Here is a 19,938-nt window from a genome sequence, read left to right as displayed (position 1 = left end):
CCACCCACGCCCATTTGCACTTTGCGCTGGTATGAAAATTGCCCTTCAAATTAGCACTCACGAAAAGTGGATAAGACATTGCAATCGGTCATAGAACATAGTGCTGCGCTTTGCACGCTCATGACAATAAAGCCTGTAAAGTTGTTTAAATATGCATTGTTACATTCGCTTTAGGGTTTACATATGTAGCGTATATATATATATATATATATATATATATATATATATATATATATATATAAAAGCATGTTTATACTGGGGTGTTATGAACAGGTGGACCCTATATATTGACAGCACTACACAGTGTGACACTAGACATCGGTCACGTTAGTCAACCACAGTGTATGTACCAGTGTTTCCCAACCGCTGTGTCTCGGCACACTAGTGTGTGTCAGGTGTGCTGTAGAAAATTCCACAAAATAAATAAATGCATGAAAATAAATGATCATTTCAGGGATCCAAACTCACCTTTCGGAGAATTCGCCGTTTTGAAACCATAATCGGTCACTTTTGTGATTGTGAAGAGCAATGATTAATGTGCAAAGTGACTGATATTTATACTTGTTAAGTGTCTTTCACATGACTCGCATCAGCGCTGCAAACATTGAAGTCTATGAAGTGACGTCACACCAAAGTGTTTTTCACACACACGTTTTTGCTTCACCAATAATGTCTTTGTGAGTACTAAGCAACAAGAAACATTCAAAAACTGTCCAAATTGGTGAAGAGACATTGAATGTCTCATCAATTCTTTTAATTAAATATTACCTTATCGTTTACGAATATCAGAGACCCAAGTTATTGAACTAATTTAAATTCACCAAGAAAATGCTTATTAGACCTAAACATAAACGAGTCCTTTTGTTACTAAAGTACCTTTTATTATTTCTGCTATCAAAGCAACTGCAAGCTTTTTTTCTCTTCCAAATAATGTTTTCAATGTTTATTGTGCACACCTCCTGCTTTTTTATGTGGTAAACTCGTAAAACTGGCCATCTGTGACGCTTTCTGCAACTCTTGTCATGTGGAGGGAAATGTTGCACTTGACGCTGGTGTTGAACGGAGCGTTGACGCCTCGACTCAACTCATGTGAAATGAGCTTTACAATGACAAAATAACATTATGGTCTTTTCCGATAAAAGCCATGCTCAGCAGTTTAAATAGGCTACTGTAGAAAATGATACCATGGATCTTCTTTGTTTATAATTCTTAAATTGAAGTCAGTAGATTTGTAGCCATGCAGGTTTTAATAAAGGAGAAGGTAAGGACATTATTTAAACTCACTATTATTGGATGAAAAATAATGCTCAGACTGAAGGAAGACTATAGATCTGCTTGTTCTTTTAATGCTTTAACATTATAAAGTCTCTTGGTAGATTTTGGTCATGAACGACTCAAAATGATTCACTGACTCACTCATAGCACATAAGATGCTCATTTGTCACCACCTAGTGACATTTCCATAAGGGTTCACTGAACTAATCAGACAACAAATTTGTGAAACAGAAGTAAGCCTCACCAAAATACTCTTTATTTTGCAGATACTTCTTAACAATTGTAAACTTGAATAAACTTGAATCACTAAAATAGCTGAAATTGATGCTTTTAGCATATTCTTTAAAAAATATATCACCAGAATAATTTTTCGTGGACCAGTGATTGTCTCAACTTTTTCGCCCCTCAAGAGTTTGCATCCCTGTAATATGTTGTGCCATTACAAGAACAAATCTACATATTAGAAAAGATGCAAATTGGTTGTTTTTTCATTACCCATTTAGCGCTCTTGCCACCTGTGACCTCACACAGTGCAGCCTACCTACTGTATGTGACTTGTTTTTGTTTTTCAAATTTCCAAATTTAAAACATTACAAGTAAACACGCTACTAAGACAAGACAAGTTCTTGAAAAGGAAAAATATTGACGATGGCTAGCTTATGTGGGATAGTGGTATGGTTTTTTTAGTCGTAAAAATTGTGCCATGGCAGAAAAAAGGATGGAAAACACTGTTCTAAACCATGTGATCATGCAGTAGCAACCATGAGTGGTGAAAAGGATTATTGGAGTTGTTGAAGAAGGTGAGTGGGGGGTCCAGAGCTGTTTGATTGGTTGAGAGTGGCATGACTGATCCCAACAGATGGCTGTGGTTACCATGGCTATGGAAGGATCAGCATCAGCATCCTTCCAGAGAGCCGAAAGCAGAATGCACTACCATGACACTCACACAACCATGGGCAAGCACAAAGCCACTGCCTCATCAGCATAATTAAAATGCATATTTATGACTTCTTTCACCAACGGTCCAAATATTTTTGTCCATCACACATGAGACAAAAATGATAATTATTATTCAAATTCTTCCTCTGACCTTGTCTTCATTCTTCTCTTGTCCAATTTCTAATTTTCTATTCTATTTATGCCCTAGGCATAGATACCCCCCCCCACACACACACACACACACACACACACAAACACACAAACACACATACCCATACATACAGTACATCTGTGCCTTCATTCTAAGTGAGGTATTCATCTCTCCAGTCTGAGGGGGGGCTGCCACTCAACACCCCCTCTGACAACCGGATATAATTTCTGTCCCTCACATAATAACAGAGAAACATGAAAGGTACACAAGGAGAGAGAGGAATGAGCTGCAGAACAGAGGATGTGGGATGCAAGAGACCAAAATAGCTCTACGAAAAACAAAACAAGAAGGTAGAGGAGAAAGGGTAAGAGGAAAAGCACATCAATTGTACCAATGTCTTTAAATGACAATGACACAAGCACAGCGTGTTCTGTCTCTTTATATAACAATAATTCAGCACGTTGCAAGCCAGTCTCCACAGGCGCACACAGACACAGCATCCCTTTCAAGGACGCAGCAGAGCTAGCCTAACGCTCCAGCCTGCCAGACCGCAAACATTCCTCCATCCTACCTGACAGTTAAAGCTCGTATTCTCTGAGGATCGGTGCTGCATTCTGCCTGCAGCGGGTGTCTTATCCCAAGGAGAGGAAATGAGCTGAGAGGTTGCGCCGGAGCACGGCTGATGTTCCTCTGCACACCTCTCGCCGAGATAACCCTTCTAACACGGCTGCAACCCTGTCGCCAGGACTGTGTTGTCCAACTGTAGAGATCCAAACGTGCTACATGTGTTTTTGAATAGCAGTCATCCACCAATCAGGAAGGAGATTAGTGGGCTGGCACTGGCTGCGTGGACTGGTATCTAAGCTCTGGGTGAATGAGCTTGTGTGCTCTGTGATGCACGTTCTGTTTGTATGGTTTGGTGTAGTCTTTGGGTGCTGTAAGCAGTTCTGAGCTCTGAGCTCCCTCCTCTGTGTGTTCTAGCTAAAACCTTTTGCTGCCTTAACATCATCAGGGGAAAGTCTAATGCATACTAGGAGATGTATTGTTTCACACTTTAGCGCTAATGATCAATACAGTCCAGTTTAGCCTTCAGGGCCCAACTAAAGGGACATAGGGTATTATGACAAGTTTTACTTCCTTTTATGAAGTTTTAACAGAGACATCTTCTTTGTCGACATGTTGCTTCCAAATGTACCAGTACAGATTTACTGAGTAGAAAAGAAACCAGTGTTTTATTTTTCCCTTTTTTCTTTTCTATTTTTTTCCCCAAAAATCTTTCAACTTGAGTGTGTGTAAACAGAGCAGCGCCATTCAATAATGCGCTGGCGCTGCGCATACTATATATTTACTTATTAAACACAGCCTTTTGTGATTCATAGAGCTATCACACGTCTTCAAGTGGCTTTTAATAAAATGAGTCATATGAACTGCTTTAATGGTGTTTTTATGGTTCTTTTATGTCATTTTTGGAGCTTGACAGAAACGAACATGCCTAACACACAGTATTTGGATTGGGCTCGTCGGACCGATACCCGATCCGTCAAAAGCTTCAGTATCGGAACCGTTACTGATATATCGGGTATCGGATCGGTGCATCCCTAGCTCTCTTCCCATGTAGAAACCAGGAAGTAATCACGTTCACATAATGAGTGATGACTGTGATTCATGGGTTCCATTTTCCCTCTGAGATGACATTTTTACTCGATTAACTGAAAGTGAAGCAGTGGGGGATTGTGATGTGCGAATGGTTTTCACGTGCTGCAGTAGTCTGTTGGGTATACTGCAGTCTCATCACATTAAAACTTTTTGTTTAGCCTCCGATTCAGCTCATGAAAACACACTGCGTGATCATGAGGAAGGACTACATCAAGATATAGATTGGAATTCAAGTGCGGATTTTATATAAATAAAACAGTCTTCTCTCTCGCTGTTGCTTGCGTGCCAGTGATTACCTCTCCGCGTGCCAATGCTGGCATGCGTGCCATAGGTTACCGACTTCTGCTGTAGTACATCCTTAACAGCCAAAAACAACTCACTTTACAGCTCGCTTTTGGCACCCCTGAGGGAATTTGGGGCAGTGGTGGCTCAGTGGTTGAGGCTCAGGGTTACTGACCAGAAGGTCGGGGGTTCAAGCCCCAGCACCACCAACATGCCACTGTTGGGCCCTTGAGCAAGGCACTTATCTCCAGGTTGCTCCGGGGGGATTGTCCCTGTAATAAGTGCACTGTATATCACTTTGGATAAAAGCGTCTGCCAAATGCATAAATGTAAATGTAAATGTAAATTTCACCAGGAAAATGCAGCACGCATGTCCACAAGTTCAAAACACTTCCTGCTTCAGCCACTGGGGGGTAGTGCTCGAATTTCGGTAAGCACAGACCAAGTTTAGCTTGAGAAAAGTCAACATTCTATATCCAAATTCACTGTTAGATCAGTCTGCCATATGAGACTACATTAAATCAAGCACCGTCATGTTGACAGCTCTGAGTACGATACATAAAAGCCCCTTTAAACAAAAAAAAATGTAAGATTGTACTATTTAACTTGTATAGGGCACTATATTGAGTTTTTCATTATGTATTTTTTTCCTTTTACTACTATATTATATTTATTTTCTGTACTTTTTCCTTTTTTAATAAATTAGTTTTTGTTGATTTATTTTATTGTTTTTTTTATTATTATTATACATTTTCAATTAAATTTTTTGTAGGGCTGTTGATTTAACGCAATAATTCAGTGCGAATAATTTGACAAAAAATAACGTGTTAAAAAAATGTACGCAATTAATCGCACCATAATAAGGAAGATTCCTGAGAAATGCAAGCTTGTAGTACCACCTGTTTACTCCAGAGGGCAGTAAGTGAAATTTCAGCTGTGTGAGCAACGCACAGTTTATACAGTGAAGAAAACACTTCAGCAGGAAGAACAACGCAAACATACCTTACATTCTTGCGTTCAAAACACTCAGAGCGCAAATGCGATCTAAGGGATCTCAAGATGTGTTTAAAGATTGAGTATTAAACTATATTTAACTTGAAACAGTGACCTAAACATTTTATGTTTATGAATCAACACAACCGAGACGCTACACAAGCATGTCTGACGCAGGTGTAGATTGACGGGCTCTTAAACAAACCCTCATAATAAATTTCCAACTGATTGACAAATTCTCTTGTGAAATGGATTTCTGTGAACTGTATGCCAATGATTGGCTTATGATCAATAATATGGTAGTAAACAATACATTGTATTCTAAAGCCGCTTTTTGTATCGTCTTATCAGTGATGAACTCTTCTGCTAAAAGAATGTAGTGCATTTTAATTATCTGAATATTTTTTATTATATATATATATATATGTGTGTGTGTCACGGTTTCGTGTCACCCGCACCATGTTTCGTGTCACCTACACTGTGTTTCGCGTCATCTGCACGATGTTTCGCGTCGTCTGCACCGTGTTTCGTGTTGTCCGCCCCGTGTTTTCTGTTTCACCCGTCACTAGTCACTTTCCAGGTCACGCTCCCTGGTTGTCCGCCCGTGTTTTCTGTTTTACCGTTCACGCTCCCTGTCATGTCTTCCTTGTTGTCCCCCAGTGTTTCACTGTCTCTGTGAAAACTACACTTCCCTTCTTCCCGTCGTTTCCGGCCCTGTCTGCGTGTTATAGTCCTCACCTGTTCGTCATTTTGTTATCACCGTGTCTGTCCATTTAAACCCCGCTGTTTTCCCCTTCCGCTGTCGATCGTTGACGTTACATGTTCTGTGTTAACCTCTCTCCCTGCTGCTCTTGTTCCCAGCTCTCAGCCCGTTCGAGGATTTCCCTACCCTTCGTGTATGGTCGCTGTCCACAGTCCTCCTGTATGTTATCCAGCATTTTAGTTTCCTTTTCCCATCGTGGACCTTTTATTTTCCCCAGTGTTTGTGTTATTTCAAATAAAGACCGCTTTTGGATCCACACCTCCCGTCTGCCTTCCCCTCCTTCCACACAAACGTTACAGAAAGATCGACCACAATGGATCCAGCGGCTTTCTTCGTGGGACTGACGCATATGGAGCTAAACATCCGGGAGTTCTCCCACTTTTTCTCCTGCATGGCCGGCTACACCGGTTGGGATGACAACCTCCTGAAGACCGTCTACAGGATTGGTGTACCTACACACCGGGGTGATGATTTGCCGGAGATTGGAGACTACACCTGGCAGGAATACGTAAGTCTCGTCGTGGAGGAATTCGCTGCCGGGGAACCTCCTCTCTCGATCCCGGCTCTCACCTCTGGGCTCCCTGTCATGCCTACCCCAGAGCCCACGCCTGCCCCGGTCTGCGAGCCAGTGCCCACGCCTGTAACGGTGAGCGAGCCTGAGCCCACGCCAGCCACGGTCAGCGAGCCTGTGCCCACTCCAGCCACGGTCAGCAAGTCTGTGCCCACTCCAGCCACGGCCAGCGAGCCTGAGGCCACGCCAACCACGAACAGCGTTCCAGCATTGTCAGCCTCATCCGCCCGGAGGAAGAGGAGAAAAGGAAGGGTCTCTTCTCTCCAGCCTCCGTCTACCGCAGCTCCGTCCCCAGAACGCCCCTTGGCTCGGCCCCCAGCATCCAGCGAACCCAAGCTTGCGCATACCACGGTCAACCAGCCCATGCCTGTAGCCTCGACCGTCCCTGAGCCAGCGCCTGTAGCTTCGACCGTCCCTGAGCCAGCGCCGGTAGCCTCGACCGTCCCTGAGCCAGCGCCGGTAGCCTCGACCGTCCCTGAGCCAGCGTCTGTAGCCATGACCGTCCAAGCGCCAAGGCCTCCCGAGCTTTCCAGAGCTCCGCCTTCCGAGCTTTCCAGAGCTCTGCCTTCCGAGCTTTCCAGAGCTCCGCCTTCTGAGCCTCCCGAGCTTTCCAGAGCTCTGCCTCCCGAGCTTTCCAGAGCCCTGCCTACCGAGTCTTCCAGGGCTCCTCTCGAGCTTCCCAGAGCTCCACCTCCCGAGCCTCCCAGGGCTCCTCCTCTCAAGCCTCCCAGGGCTCCGCCCCTCAATCATCTCGAGCCTCCCAGGGCTCCGCCCCTCAAGCATCTCGAGCCTCCCAGAGCTCCGCCCCTCAAGTCACTCGAGTCTTCTAGGGCTCCACCCCTCAAGCCTCTCAAGTCTTCCAGAGCTCCGCCTCTCGAGCCTTCCAGGCCTCCGCCTCTCAAGCTTCTCGAGCCTTCCAGGGCTCCGCCTCCAGAGCCTCTCGAGTCTTCCACGGCCCTTCTCCCCGAGCCTCCTATGGCTCCGCCTCCCGAGCCTCCTACGGCTCTGCACCCAGAGACGCCAGAGCTTTCTAGGGCTCCGCCTCTCGAACATCCTACGGCTCTTCTCCCCGAGCCCCCTACGGCTCCACCTCCAGAGCCTCCTACGGCTCCGCCTCCCGAGCCTCCTACGGCTCTGCACCCAGAGACTCCAGAGCTTTCTAGGGCTCCACCTCTCGAACATCCTACGGCTCTGCCTCCCGAGCCTCCTACGGCTCTGCTCCTAGTGACTCCAGAGCTTTCTAGGGCTCCGCCTCTCGAGCAACCTACGGCTCCACCTCTCGAGCCTCCCACAGCTCTGCTCCCAGAGACTCCTGAGCCTCCTACGGCTCCGCCTCCCGAGCCTCCTACAGCTCCGCCCCTAAAGGCCCCTACAGCGCCACCTTCCTCGGCTCCACCTCCTGAGCCTCCCTCGGCTCCACCTCCAGAGCCTTCCAGGCCTCTGCCTCTAGAGCCTCCTACGGTGCCACCCCCATCGGCTCCGCCTCCAGAGCCTTCCAGAGCTTCGCCTCTAGAGCATCCTACGGCACCACCTTCCTCGGCTCTGCCTCCTGAGCCTCCCACGGCTCTGCCTCCTGAGCCTCCCACGGCTCTGCCTCCTGAGCCACCCGCGGCTCCGCCTCCTGAGCCCCTCGAACCTTCCTCGGCTCTGGCTTCCTCGGCTCTGCCTCTTGAGCCTCCCTCTGCTCTGCCTCTTGAGCCTCCCACGGCTCCGCCCCCTGATCCTCCAGAGGTGTCCATGGTTCCGCCTCCCTCAGCTCCGCCTCCTGAGCCTCAAGAGCCTCCCTCAGCTCCACCTCCTGAGGCCCCAGAACCTCCCTCAGCTCAGCCTCCTGAGCCTCAAGAGCCTCCCTCAGCTCAGCCTCCTGAGCCTCAAGAGCCTCCCTCAGCTCCGCCTCCTGAGCCTCAAGAGCCTCCCTCAGCTCCGCCTCCTGAGCCTACAGAGCCTCCCTCAGCTCCGCCTCCTGAGCCGTCAGAGCCTCCCTCAGCTTCGTCTCCAGAGCCCCTCGCAGCTTCGCCCCCGGGAACTGTCCCTGTCCTGAGGCTGCCTCCCAGGCCTCCTGGACCTGTCCCTGTCCTGAGGCCGTCTCCCAGGCCCCCTAGACCTGTCCCTGTCCGATGGCCTCCTCGAACTGTCTGTGTCCTGTGGCCACCTCCCAGGTCCTCTGAACCGGTCCTTGCCAAGTGGCCAGCTCCCAGGTCATCTAAACCGGCCTCTGTCCTGTGGCCACCTCCCAGGCCCCCTGAACAGGCCCCTGCTCTACGGCCTCCTCCCTGGCCTCCTAAACTTGTCCCTACCCGATGGACGCCCCCCAGGCCACCTGACCCGGTCCCCTTCTCACACCCCCATAGACTGCTTACCTGCCCTCTCGGCCTCCCTGGTCTGCCTGCCTGCCCACTCGGCCTTCCTGGTCTGCCCGCCTGCCCTTTGTACCCCCATGGTCTGTTTCTATGCCCCTTTTTTTCCCCCTGGTCTGTCTGTTTTCTCCCTAGTCTACCCCCTCTCTCCTGGGTTCTTCAGTCATTGTTATGGTTTTTGTTGTTTATTTTAGGACCGTCTGGAATCCGGTCTTTTTGAGGGGGGGATTATGTCACAGTTTCGTGTCACCCGCACCATGTTTCGTGTCACCTGCCCCCCCCCCCCTTCTCTTTGGACCTGGTCTACTTGCTCTAGACTAAACATCTCTGAAATACCTTGCTGTTTCACTCTTTAATCGTGACACTCACCAAGAACTAACAGATACTGACAAGTTTCAGAGCATGTCCACAGATACCCAATCAAGCACAATCACCCTCTCAAGAACACGTTAATAATTCACTTACAATTAGTCACAATAAATCACATCATTTGGATGGGTTTTAAAGATCAGTCACAAAACAGAAATCAAAAATTTATTAAATGGGCAACACTGAGACAAGCATGAAGTAGGGAATAAAGAATTGGGACTCACCCCGTTATCACTAGCAGGACACTGAACCTGCAGAGGAGCAGAGAGGCAATAAAGTAACTCTCACACCACTGAACAATTCTAATGCACACATCATTACAGTCAAAAAGAGCTCAGGAGTGTTTTAAATATACATGCAGTGTTTTTCTGAATGTATAGGCTTGTGTTGTTTACATTATTACTGGAGAAAAGGGGCAGGTGTTTCTAGGACACACCCCATGAAAAGACCCCAGGCAATTACAAGTTTTATTTTCTGTGTGGGTGCATTTCATATTGAAACAGGAAGTTGGGGTGGGACATATCAAAGAGCTCATCTCTTTAAAAAAAAAAAAAAAAAAAGCCAAAAACATTTAGTTTTACAATACAGCTGTGAACCATATCATGAAGTTGCCAGTTTAACACATTAATTTGGTATGATTAATTATATAAAAAATATAGCAATTAATCATGTCACCGATCCATAATATGAATTATTCCTTACAGAGGAGCAATTCAAGCTTGAAGTACCAACTTCAGCAGGGGGAAGAAATAATTTGTATAGGAAATGCACAGCTGTTGAGAGAACAAGCCAAACTCAAGCACGCTTGACACCTGCGACAGTACAAGATGAGATCAGAAACAGTAGGTTGACTTTTCTTTGGCTAAAATCAACCTGTGCTTACCCAAATTCTAAACACTGCCCTCAGTGGCCAAAGCGGTTATTCACAGTAACTTTATTCACAGTAGCGCCATCTTTGATTTTTAACGGGAATGAAAACAAGCCCAAACATGGCAGAAAGGTGGCATCATTGTAATCCATATGACTCCAGTAGTTTAATCAATATCTTCTGAAGTGATATGATAGGTGTGGGTGATAAACAGATCAATATTTAAGACCTATTTTTTTACTATCAATCTCCACCTTTGACCAGCCGGTAGCTGAATGTGAAAGTGAAAGACACTTCCACTCCAAAATACTGAAGTGAAAGTGAAAGTGTAGATTTACCGTTAAAATATAACTTAAATATTGACCTGTTTCTCATCCACACCTATCATATCACTTCAGAAGATATGAATTTAACCACTGTTGTCTTTTGGATACTTTTATGCTGCCTTTTGGGCCATCAAAGTACTGATCACCATTCACTTGCATTGTGTGGACAACATAGCTTAAATTTCTTTTAAAAATCTTCATTTGTGTTTTGTTGAAGAAAGAAAGTCATACACATCTGGGAAGGGTGAGGGTGAGTAAATGATGAGCAAATTTTCATTTTTGGGTGAACTATCCCTTTAATTAGGTTATGCAAATGTAATTTCAACATGATGAAAGCTATTTCAAAAAGTGGTAGAGAAAAAATTGGCAAAAGCTAAAAAAAGGTGGGGATATGTCCCACCTGTCCTACCTATTAATGACTCCTACGACTAGCACTAATAGACATAAAGCCACAAAATGAATCACAGAAATAAAGACTTGACACTTAATTCAGAAGATCAGGTGAGTTTACGACAACATTTTTGTCCATCTACCAACACAATGAACAAAAAAATATGTACTAATGTATTGTACCAATGAAGAACAAAGATTTACTCACTCTGCTTTAACCTGTTTTAGCACACACACCAGCATTCAGGACAGCAGCTGCAACTAAGTGGACAGTGACTTACAATGGTCAGAAAAGACCCTCTGGGACACAGTTCTCTGGCATCAATTTAGCTCACATAGAGAGCTACAGATAAATGTACCAGCAGCCAATGAGGATTCAACCTGCGCACCAGAGACAATTCAACCTACTGCTGGATCTCTGCCAATGACATTCAGTTCAATCTGTTCCTCACATAGCAGACAACAACAACCCAGTTCATTAGCATAGACAGGGCTTTCTCAGTTTATTACACATATATAACACATACAGTACACTGTTATTAAGTGAACTAAAAGCTGAAAAACAAAATAAGATGTTGATAAAGCACACACAGAATGCCTCAATAAAAAAGTTAACATGATTAAATTGTGCATTAGAAATGGGTGAAAGATGCTGACAGATATAGGCTATGTGACTGACATTTATAATAAGCATAGTTCCTACACTGTATTACACTCTACTTAATAAAATCTGATTTCCCAATGCATTACGTACATGGGTTTGAAAGAGTGTGCAGCTCATCATCACATCCGGTCCCTTATCAGGCTAATTAAGCCTCCGAGAGAGATAAAGGCCGACTGCGGAAGGTGGTGCGGGGAGAGCGAGATCGTTTACGGTCAGCTGACCGTCATGTGTGTGTTTGTGCCATTGGTTTAAGTTTCTCATTAAACTATTATTTATATTGTCAAGCAGATTCTCGCCTCCTCCTTTCCATTATTCCCTTTACACTGGTGCCGAAAACACAGGAAGGAGGAGGGATACGCCGTAGTAGAGTTCTCGCCACTGCCATCCACCCCAACGGAGCAGCTGCGACCACTTGGAACGGTCAGGGCCACTGCCAGGGGCGGAGGAGTCCCCTACCAGCCGCTGAAACGCGGCAGGGTGTGAGACAGCCGACCGCGAGTGGGGAGGGGCTCGCTGCCAACCGCCTGGATCGGGAGAACCACTTCCAGGGGTGGGGGAGGCCCCTTCTGTTCCCCAAGAACACGACGAGGCATTCCATCCGCCAGGGGCTGGAGGACTGCCTCAGATCCACCCGGAGAGGCATGCCTGTAGTCCATTAGAGGGAGGAGGAGTGGCCGAGGACCAAGTTACAGCGTATCGGAGAACTGGCGAGCAAGTGCAAGTTGTGCAAGTGTACATCATGCCGGGGGCTCCCAGCCTGAGAGAACGAGGGAGGATTGTGACAGGGCGAAGGGCAGTGCCGGGTCGTGATTAAACACACCCGGTCCCTTATCAGGTTAATTAAGCCTCAGAAAGGGAAAAAGGCCGACTGTGGAAGGTGGTGCGGGGAGAGAGAGATCGTTTACGGACAGCTGACCGCCATGTGTATGTTTGTGTCATTGGTTTAAGTTTCTCATTAAACTATTATTTATATTGTCAAGCCGGTTCTCGCCTCCTCCTTTCCATTATTCCCTTTAGAGCATTTATAAAAGGAGTTTTTAAGTGTACACCAGTCTAGGAATGTGAATCCTTTGAACAATAAGGGACAGTAAAATAAATGCACCATCAAAAGATTGTGTATCTGTGAATATCCTCAGAAGCTGAGACTTTGTTCAGGAATTCAAAGATAGCAGAATCCACTGGATGTCCAAAATGTCACTGTGGAAGGAGCAGAGACCCCGCTCTGTCAGGTGGAGAGCAATTACAGTAAGAGGTTAGAGAGAGATTACAAAACACAGGCAGGTACTGCCATAAAATATGCTGTGATTAATCCAGGTGTTTGCCACTAAACAGGGCCGTAACCATAACTACTATAGACTTTGAGGGGGACATTGTTCCCCTAATCCTGAATATGCAGTTGGGTTGGGTCAATGATCTATTAAATCATTCAAAAATAAATGCAATTCACATGAAACAATGACTTGAATACAAGGTCTATGATGGACTTGTTTTCAATTTCTGAGTTCAAAGTCAATTTTATATTTTTTTCAGAGGCTTAAAGTAAAAACAAAATGTCAAGTTTAATCATCCAGAGACAGTAGATCAAGTCGAAGTATCATTTGGCTACTAACCCTCATGTAAAAAAGGACTTAAATATGGATCTGTTTCTAAACCACACCTAACATATCGCTTCAGAAGATCTGGATTTAACAACTGGAGTCTTATGGATTACTTTTATGGTGCCTTTATATCCTTTTTGGACCTTCTGAGCTCCGGTCACCATTTACTTGCATTGTGAGGACCAACAGAGCAGAAATATTTTTCTAAAAATCTTTGTTCGTGTTCTGCAGAGGAAGGAAAGTCATACACATCTGGTGTGGCATGAGGGTGAATAAATTATGAGAGAACTTTCATTTTTGGGTGAACTATCCCTTTTAAAAGCTGAAATAAGTTTGCATGATAAACGCAGAATAATCTTTTATAATTATTTATTATTTATAAAGAATTTGCTGAATTTAAACTAAATTAAAACCACCTGCCTAATATTGTGTAGGTCCCCCTTATGCCACCAACCAAACAGCACCAACCTGCTGTTCAATGCTATTCTGAGATGCTGTTCTTCTCTCCACAATTTTACAGAGTTATCTGAGTCTACGGTAACTATTATCTGAGTTACCGTAGACTTTGTCAGTTCGAACCAGTCTGGCCATTTTCTGTTGATCTCTCTCTCTCAACAATGCGTTTCCGTCCACAGAACTGCCGCTCACTGGATATTTTTCTTTTTGGTACCATTCTGAGTAAATTCTTGAGACTGTTTGTGCATGAAAATCCCCGGAGATCATCAGTTACAGGAATACTCAAACCAGCCCATCTGGCACCAATAATCATCCATGCGATTATCTAATCAGCCAATCATGTGGCAGCAGTGCAGTGCATAAAACCCCCCAACGTTCAAGCCAAATCTACGCCCTTGCAGTCAACCCATTAAACAGATTATTTAACTGATCAAATATGCATACCTATCATCTCCATTCCAAACTCTATGACCCCAAACTCCACCCAACCTGTGTAAACCTTAGTCAAACATGCCGTATCCATGTAACATGAAGCCATTTTCACAGTAAACGAGAGTCTGTATTAACAGTGTAATGAATAAAGTATTCCATTGGTGGTGGGAAAATGATGGCCATGATGGGCTCCACCAGCGCACATTTTACCCAATGCAGCTTTAACCACATAAAACGCTTTTACCTAACACACTATAGCATCATGCCATTGTTCTTCCATTCACGGATCACAGATCCAAGATGAAACAGGCTCTTACCGCAGGAAGCAGTGGCTCCATCTGCGCTCCTTGATCTTTCACATCCATCCCTGATCTTCTCCTCTCCGGCGCTGTCCCTCAATGGGAGTTTTCTGAAAGCTATTGTGGGGATCGTGGAAATAAATGGCATGTAGGTGGATGTGGAAGCGGGGTAAATACGGCGTAAAGTGTTTTTTGGAGAATGGAGAGCGAGCGCTCTTTCTTTACAAGCGCGCGTCCGTGCCTGCTCTCCTTCAGCGTTTCATTTGCGCTCGCGTGACGCACCTCCAACCGGCAGCACGTGAGTTAACAGAAACCACCGGGACGACGTGATGGATGGATGTAATACCGGGGAAACACACGGATGATACTTGAGGCTTCGGTTTAGGCAACAAGAATATTAGAAACGAACGAACCGCAGAGGATGAGTTTAGAGTTCGCTCAGATACACAAATTCCAAACTTTATATAAATGTGCTCATGTTTAGGTAACCCACAAAATGTGTTTGATGTTGTGACATGTACATTTACTGGTTTTATTTAAGTCTAAATATAATTTCATGTAGCTGCATAAATCAGACTACATTAGTTTACACCTAGGCTATTTTAAGCGTCAGATCAGTTAGAGATAGCTGAAGAAACTGCAGTACGTTCACTTCAGTGTAAAGAGGGGTCGTTCACTTTGAACTCGTTTTTCGTCAATCTTGTTTTTCGTAAAGAAATATAAATTCTTAGAAGCCCTGTTATTTAACCTACAAAACAGCTTTTAAAACTCGTCTCGAGACTGTTCTGTTATATTCATTACGCGTGACATTTCTTGTTGTGAACGGTGTTGTAAAAATGCCTTATTGATACACTCGGCAGAATAATTAGTTAATATACACACAATATTTATAGGCTACCTTACAGCCTTTTCAGAGGAGTGGCAGTCACATAATTTAAGAATTAGCTGTACTGACTTGTAAATGACATAATTACAAACCAACATAACGCCTTTATCAAATAAATATGTAATTTAGAAAATATCGACCATTTTGCTTCAAGGACTGAGTGCCCCCTAGGCTTTTCCTTGAGACTGTGGCTCCATCTTGTGTTGTTCTAAAACATTGCTGAACCGCTAATTAAACTCCCGCGGTTTTGGAAGCAGCATAATTCGTGTTCCTTTGACTTTACCTTGATGTATTGTTCATAAAAAATAATGAACACACGTCAGGAACAGTATTAGGTCAACGGGTTGCATTATGGAGGTGGGTCTTTGGTTATTTCTGGTTCAGCAGCTGCTGAAAGGTGGAAAGAGTTACATTCTTCTCTTGATCCCTTGACTGTAATATACACTAAGAGAGTTTGTAGCGGTATGTAGTGATGTATTTCTGCAGCTCTGTTTAAGCCTGTTGCTTATGGGAGAATTAAACTCCTCTTTCCTTCAGGTCAAGGACACACTCTCCACAAGTGTGTTGCCTAATTGTCATGGCATGACAATTGATTGTCTTGCATTCGCCGGAAGGTGGCACTCCATACTAACGTGCAACGTTACAAACCGATCAAAGTCAATCAACACGATCAGTCGCCACTGAAACCGAAGTGGTCTGTAGTTAATATACTTTTGAATTAATCAAATGTATTGTATTTTTATTTTTTTTTTTTTTTTTTTTTTTTGCTATCTAACATAAAACATTCTAACACCAGTAGAATGATATAATTTAACATTTACATCACAGAAAGCAATCCAATCTAAAGAACCATTTCTCAAACATCAAGGTTATATATATATATATATGAACAGCTGTTGACATCCTCTCATTAGCATGTAAGCGCAAAGGAAAAATAAATAAGGAACAATATACAGAAATACATTTATGATTAAACATCATAAATTTCACGAAACATCATACAGGTTGAAATTGCATTTCCTCAACCATGTATTTATGTTTTGTATTATATTATTTTGCATTGATTGGTGCATTTATTTATCTATTTATTTGTACAGTGCCCTCCACAATTATTGGCACCCCTGTTTAAGATGTGGTCGAGGACTTCTAAAAATTCTCCTTTTTTTATTAAACAACATAGAACCCAAATGCAAAAAAAGAGAAAAATCCAACCTTTTATTTAAGTACATTACTTTGGTGGTAAAAAAAAAAAAATCACACATTCAGAAAAAATAAAAACTTGAAATCATGTGTCCCACAATTATTGGCACCCCTGATGTTAATACTTTGTACAACCCCCTTTTGCCAACAAGACAGCACTTAATCTCCTCCTATAACATTTCACAAGATTGGAGAACACAGAGAGAGGGATCTTTGACCATTCTTCTTTGCACAATCTTTCTAGATCATCCAGTGTCCTGGGTCCTCTCTTATGCACTCTCCTCTTTAGCTCGCCCCACAGGTTTTCGATTGGGTTGAGGTCTGGGGACTGAGATGGCCATGGGAGGACCTTGAGTTTGTGACTGCTGAACCATTTTTGTGTAGATTTTGCCACATGTTTTGGATCATTATCCTGCTGAAAGTCCTGGTAGTTCAAAGTGTTCATAATGCCATGCACCCTAACAAGGTTCCCAGGGCCTTTGGAAGAGAAACAGGCCCACAGCATCACAGTTCCTCCACCATACTTCACGGTGGGCATGAGGTGCTTTTCGGCATACTCATCTTTTGTTTTACGCCAGACCCACTTAGAGTGTTTGTTGCCATAAAGCTCAATCTTAGTCTTATCTGACCAAAGCACACGATCCCAGTTGAAGTCCCAGTGCCGCTTAGCAAACTCCAGACGTTTACGTTTGTGAGTGTTAGTGAGAAAAGGCTTTTTCCTTGCATGCCTCCCAAACAGCTTGTTGGCATGTAGAGAGCGTCCGATAGTTGTTTTGGAGACTTTGTGACCCCAAGATGCCACTCTTTGATGCAATTCTGTGACAGTGAGCTTAGGTCTTTTTTTTACTTCTCTTACCATCCTCCTCACTGTGCGTTGTGGCAAGATAAACTTGGGACCTCTTCCAGCCTTGTTTGTCACTGTTCCAGTTGTTTTAAACTTCTTAATGATTCCTCTGACTGTAGATACGGGCAAGTTAAGGAGAGTGGCTATTTTCTTGTAGCCATTGCCTGACTTATGAAGGTCGACACACATCTGCCTTACTTGAATGGTGTGTTCTCTTGTCTTTGCCATGTTGCCAAATGGGTAAATTAGGCCTCTGTGTCACGTCATATTTATACCCCAGGGAAACAGGAAGTCATGAATTACTAATTAAAAGTTCCTAGATACCCTGACCAACTTTAGCAACTACAGAAAAATATATTTTAAAAAAATCAATTACATTTTTCAGCGGAATTGTTAGGGGTGCCAATAATTGTGGGACACATGATTTCAAGTTTTTATTTTTTCTGAATGTGTGATTTTTTTTACCACCAAAGTAATGTACTTAAATAAAAGGTTGGATTTTTCTCTTTTTTTGCATTTGGGTTCTATGTTGTTTAAAAAAAAAGGAGAATTTTTAGAAGTCCTTGACCATATCTTAAACAGGGGTGCCAATAATTGTGGAGAGCACTGTATATCCCCTAGCAATAGTAATTATTTACATATCTATTTAAGCATGAATATACAGATTCATTTATGTATATGTTTGTGTATTTATTTAATTATTGTTTTTGCAGGTTTTGTCCTCCATACAGGCTGAATCAAGTCTGATTCTTTGTCTCCATTTTTTGCATTGTCCTGTGAGACCTGCATGTCTGTTTTCAATGTATTCTGAACTTCTAAAACAGGGGCGATGGTGGGAGATGTACTCTGTTGTGGCTCTTCCAAAATCCTGAAATCACTGGAATCATCTGATTCCATGTCGCATCCACAATATCTGAACCATCAATGTTCTATACCCTCAAAGGCGATCTGTTTATTTCCAACTTATCTCCATCCTCTGGCAAGTAATTTTGTTGTGTTGATCTTTCAAGTGTTCCATCTAGGACCCAACCAGGCTTGAGGTTTTGTTGCGGTTCTCTGACGAACCGTGGGACTCCCATCTGGGCGGGCTGGAGCAATATTCCAAAGCTCCACCAGTGTCAGGAAGAGGCAGACCTTTGACCCCCACTGTGGCATTAGAGAGGGGAGCTGCTGTATAATTATCAGTTTCATTTGATGGAGCAGCTGGAGGAGAAACAAACCAGCGCTGCCTGGAAGTCGTGGTGTTCTCTTGAGTTTGCGTTAAGGTCACAAGGCTGTCAGTGGTACTAGGGTCAGTGGCAAGGGTTGGAAAACCTGAATTAGTGTTGTTGACAAACTGGTCCTGGAATAAAACACTTGGCATTGAGTACCGAGAGCGAGAAGTCACCGGGTGAAGGGTCAGTTGGTCAGTGTTGCAGCTGGTGTAACTTCTGCATATGAAGAAACAAAACCAGGAGGAAATCAGGCACACTTTACATAAGCATGTCCATATTAGTTTGTAATTATATTAGTAAATACAAAGAAATACTACTGAGCAACATTATTTTGTGGAAGACCTTTAAATTACACGGTTACTGTTATTGCTTCTGTTGTTAATTCTGTAATTTCTGTAAAGTGTGATCCTATGTGTAACATGGCCACTATAAAGGCTTCTATCTATCACATGACCAGTCGACTACTACTTGCTTAATCTCAAGAACTGTCCTGCTTCTGGACACATTCACGTATATATTCAATTATTAATGGATGACACTGAATATTATTTTCGACAAATATTTGCATTCTTGCCCCTAGGTTTCAGTGTACTACTGTACGTCCAAGACAACGTATTCAAAACAATTACTGAGTGTGCCTTTAATGTTGATAAATGTTTGTTAAACAAAAATAATGAAACTTGTACAATCTGACAATATAGTCAATTACTTTAAAACAAATTCTCATTTCAGGCGAGACGATTCACGCAGCTGAAATAGTCTTCATAATGAAATGAAGAATGTGTACACTAAATTGAACAGTGCTGATTAACAATTAATTGAATCAAACGAAGGATGCATATTTTAGATTATTATTATATCGGATTGCATTTACATTACATCTAAAAAGATTTATGAAGTAAGGTTTGCATCCCACCTTGATTACATTTTAAATAAATCATGGTCATTTTCGTAATCTAATCAAATGCAGGAATTTTGGCACCTTAAAGGACAAAAAAAAAAAAAAAAAAACAGCAGGCTAAGAAATAACGCATACATCTTTTGCACGTTTATTTTAAAGAGACCACATTTCCATCATGCTATTCAAACCAGACAATATTCAAACTACGTTCAAAATAAAAATTATTATCCTGGATTCTTATCATTTGGAGCAAATCAAATTACAGCTCACCTGAGAAGAGAAGCTGGAAGCTCCCTTGATGTTTGTCAGCTTCAGTTTTCCGAAAGAGATTGAAAATTAAAAATATAAGAGATTAAAAGAATACAATTGTATTAAGAGTCATAAATGCTGTAAAATATATTTTGTTCGTTGTGCATTAACTAATGTTAACAGAGATACAAGCCTATTATTAATTATTAAAAATAACTTATTGTAAAAACGTTTAAGTAGGCTATTATAGTGTTT

General features: G+C 43.2%; 1 protein-coding gene across 4 annotated transcripts in view; it reads right to left on the bottom strand.

The window, feature by feature from the left end:
* The window catches only part of LOC127632485 (sodium-driven chloride bicarbonate exchanger-like), a 50,705-nt gene extending 36,076 nt beyond the window's left edge, over positions 1 to 14,629 (bottom strand). For 2 of the 4 annotated variants that reach the window (XM_052111073.1, XM_052111074.1), the window contains exons 1-2: positions 14,408 to 14,629; positions 9,581 to 9,607 (exon numbers count right to left, since the gene is read on the bottom strand). In XM_052111073.1, coding sequence (XP_051967033.1) covers positions 9,581 to 9,607; positions 14,408 to 14,455 — 75 coding nt within the window. In that variant the 5' untranslated portion in view covers positions 14,456 to 14,629. Of the gene's footprint in view, positions 1 to 2,936; positions 3,138 to 9,580; positions 9,608 to 14,407 lie in introns of those variants that run through there. The other 2 variants (XM_052111076.1, XM_052111077.1) reach the window with 2 other exon arrangements.
* Between the last annotated feature and the right edge of the window lie 5,309 nt (positions 14,630 to 19,938).

Source organism: Xyrauchen texanus, chromosome 39 (genome assembly GCF_025860055.1).
Source record: "Xyrauchen texanus isolate HMW12.3.18 chromosome 39, RBS_HiC_50CHRs, whole genome shotgun sequence".
In the NCBI taxonomy this organism is placed as follows: Eukaryota; Metazoa; Chordata; class Actinopteri; order Cypriniformes; family Catostomidae; genus Xyrauchen; species Xyrauchen texanus.
The sequence above is the reverse complement of the archived record's forward strand: the minus strand, read 5'-3'. Positions and strand labels throughout refer to the sequence as shown.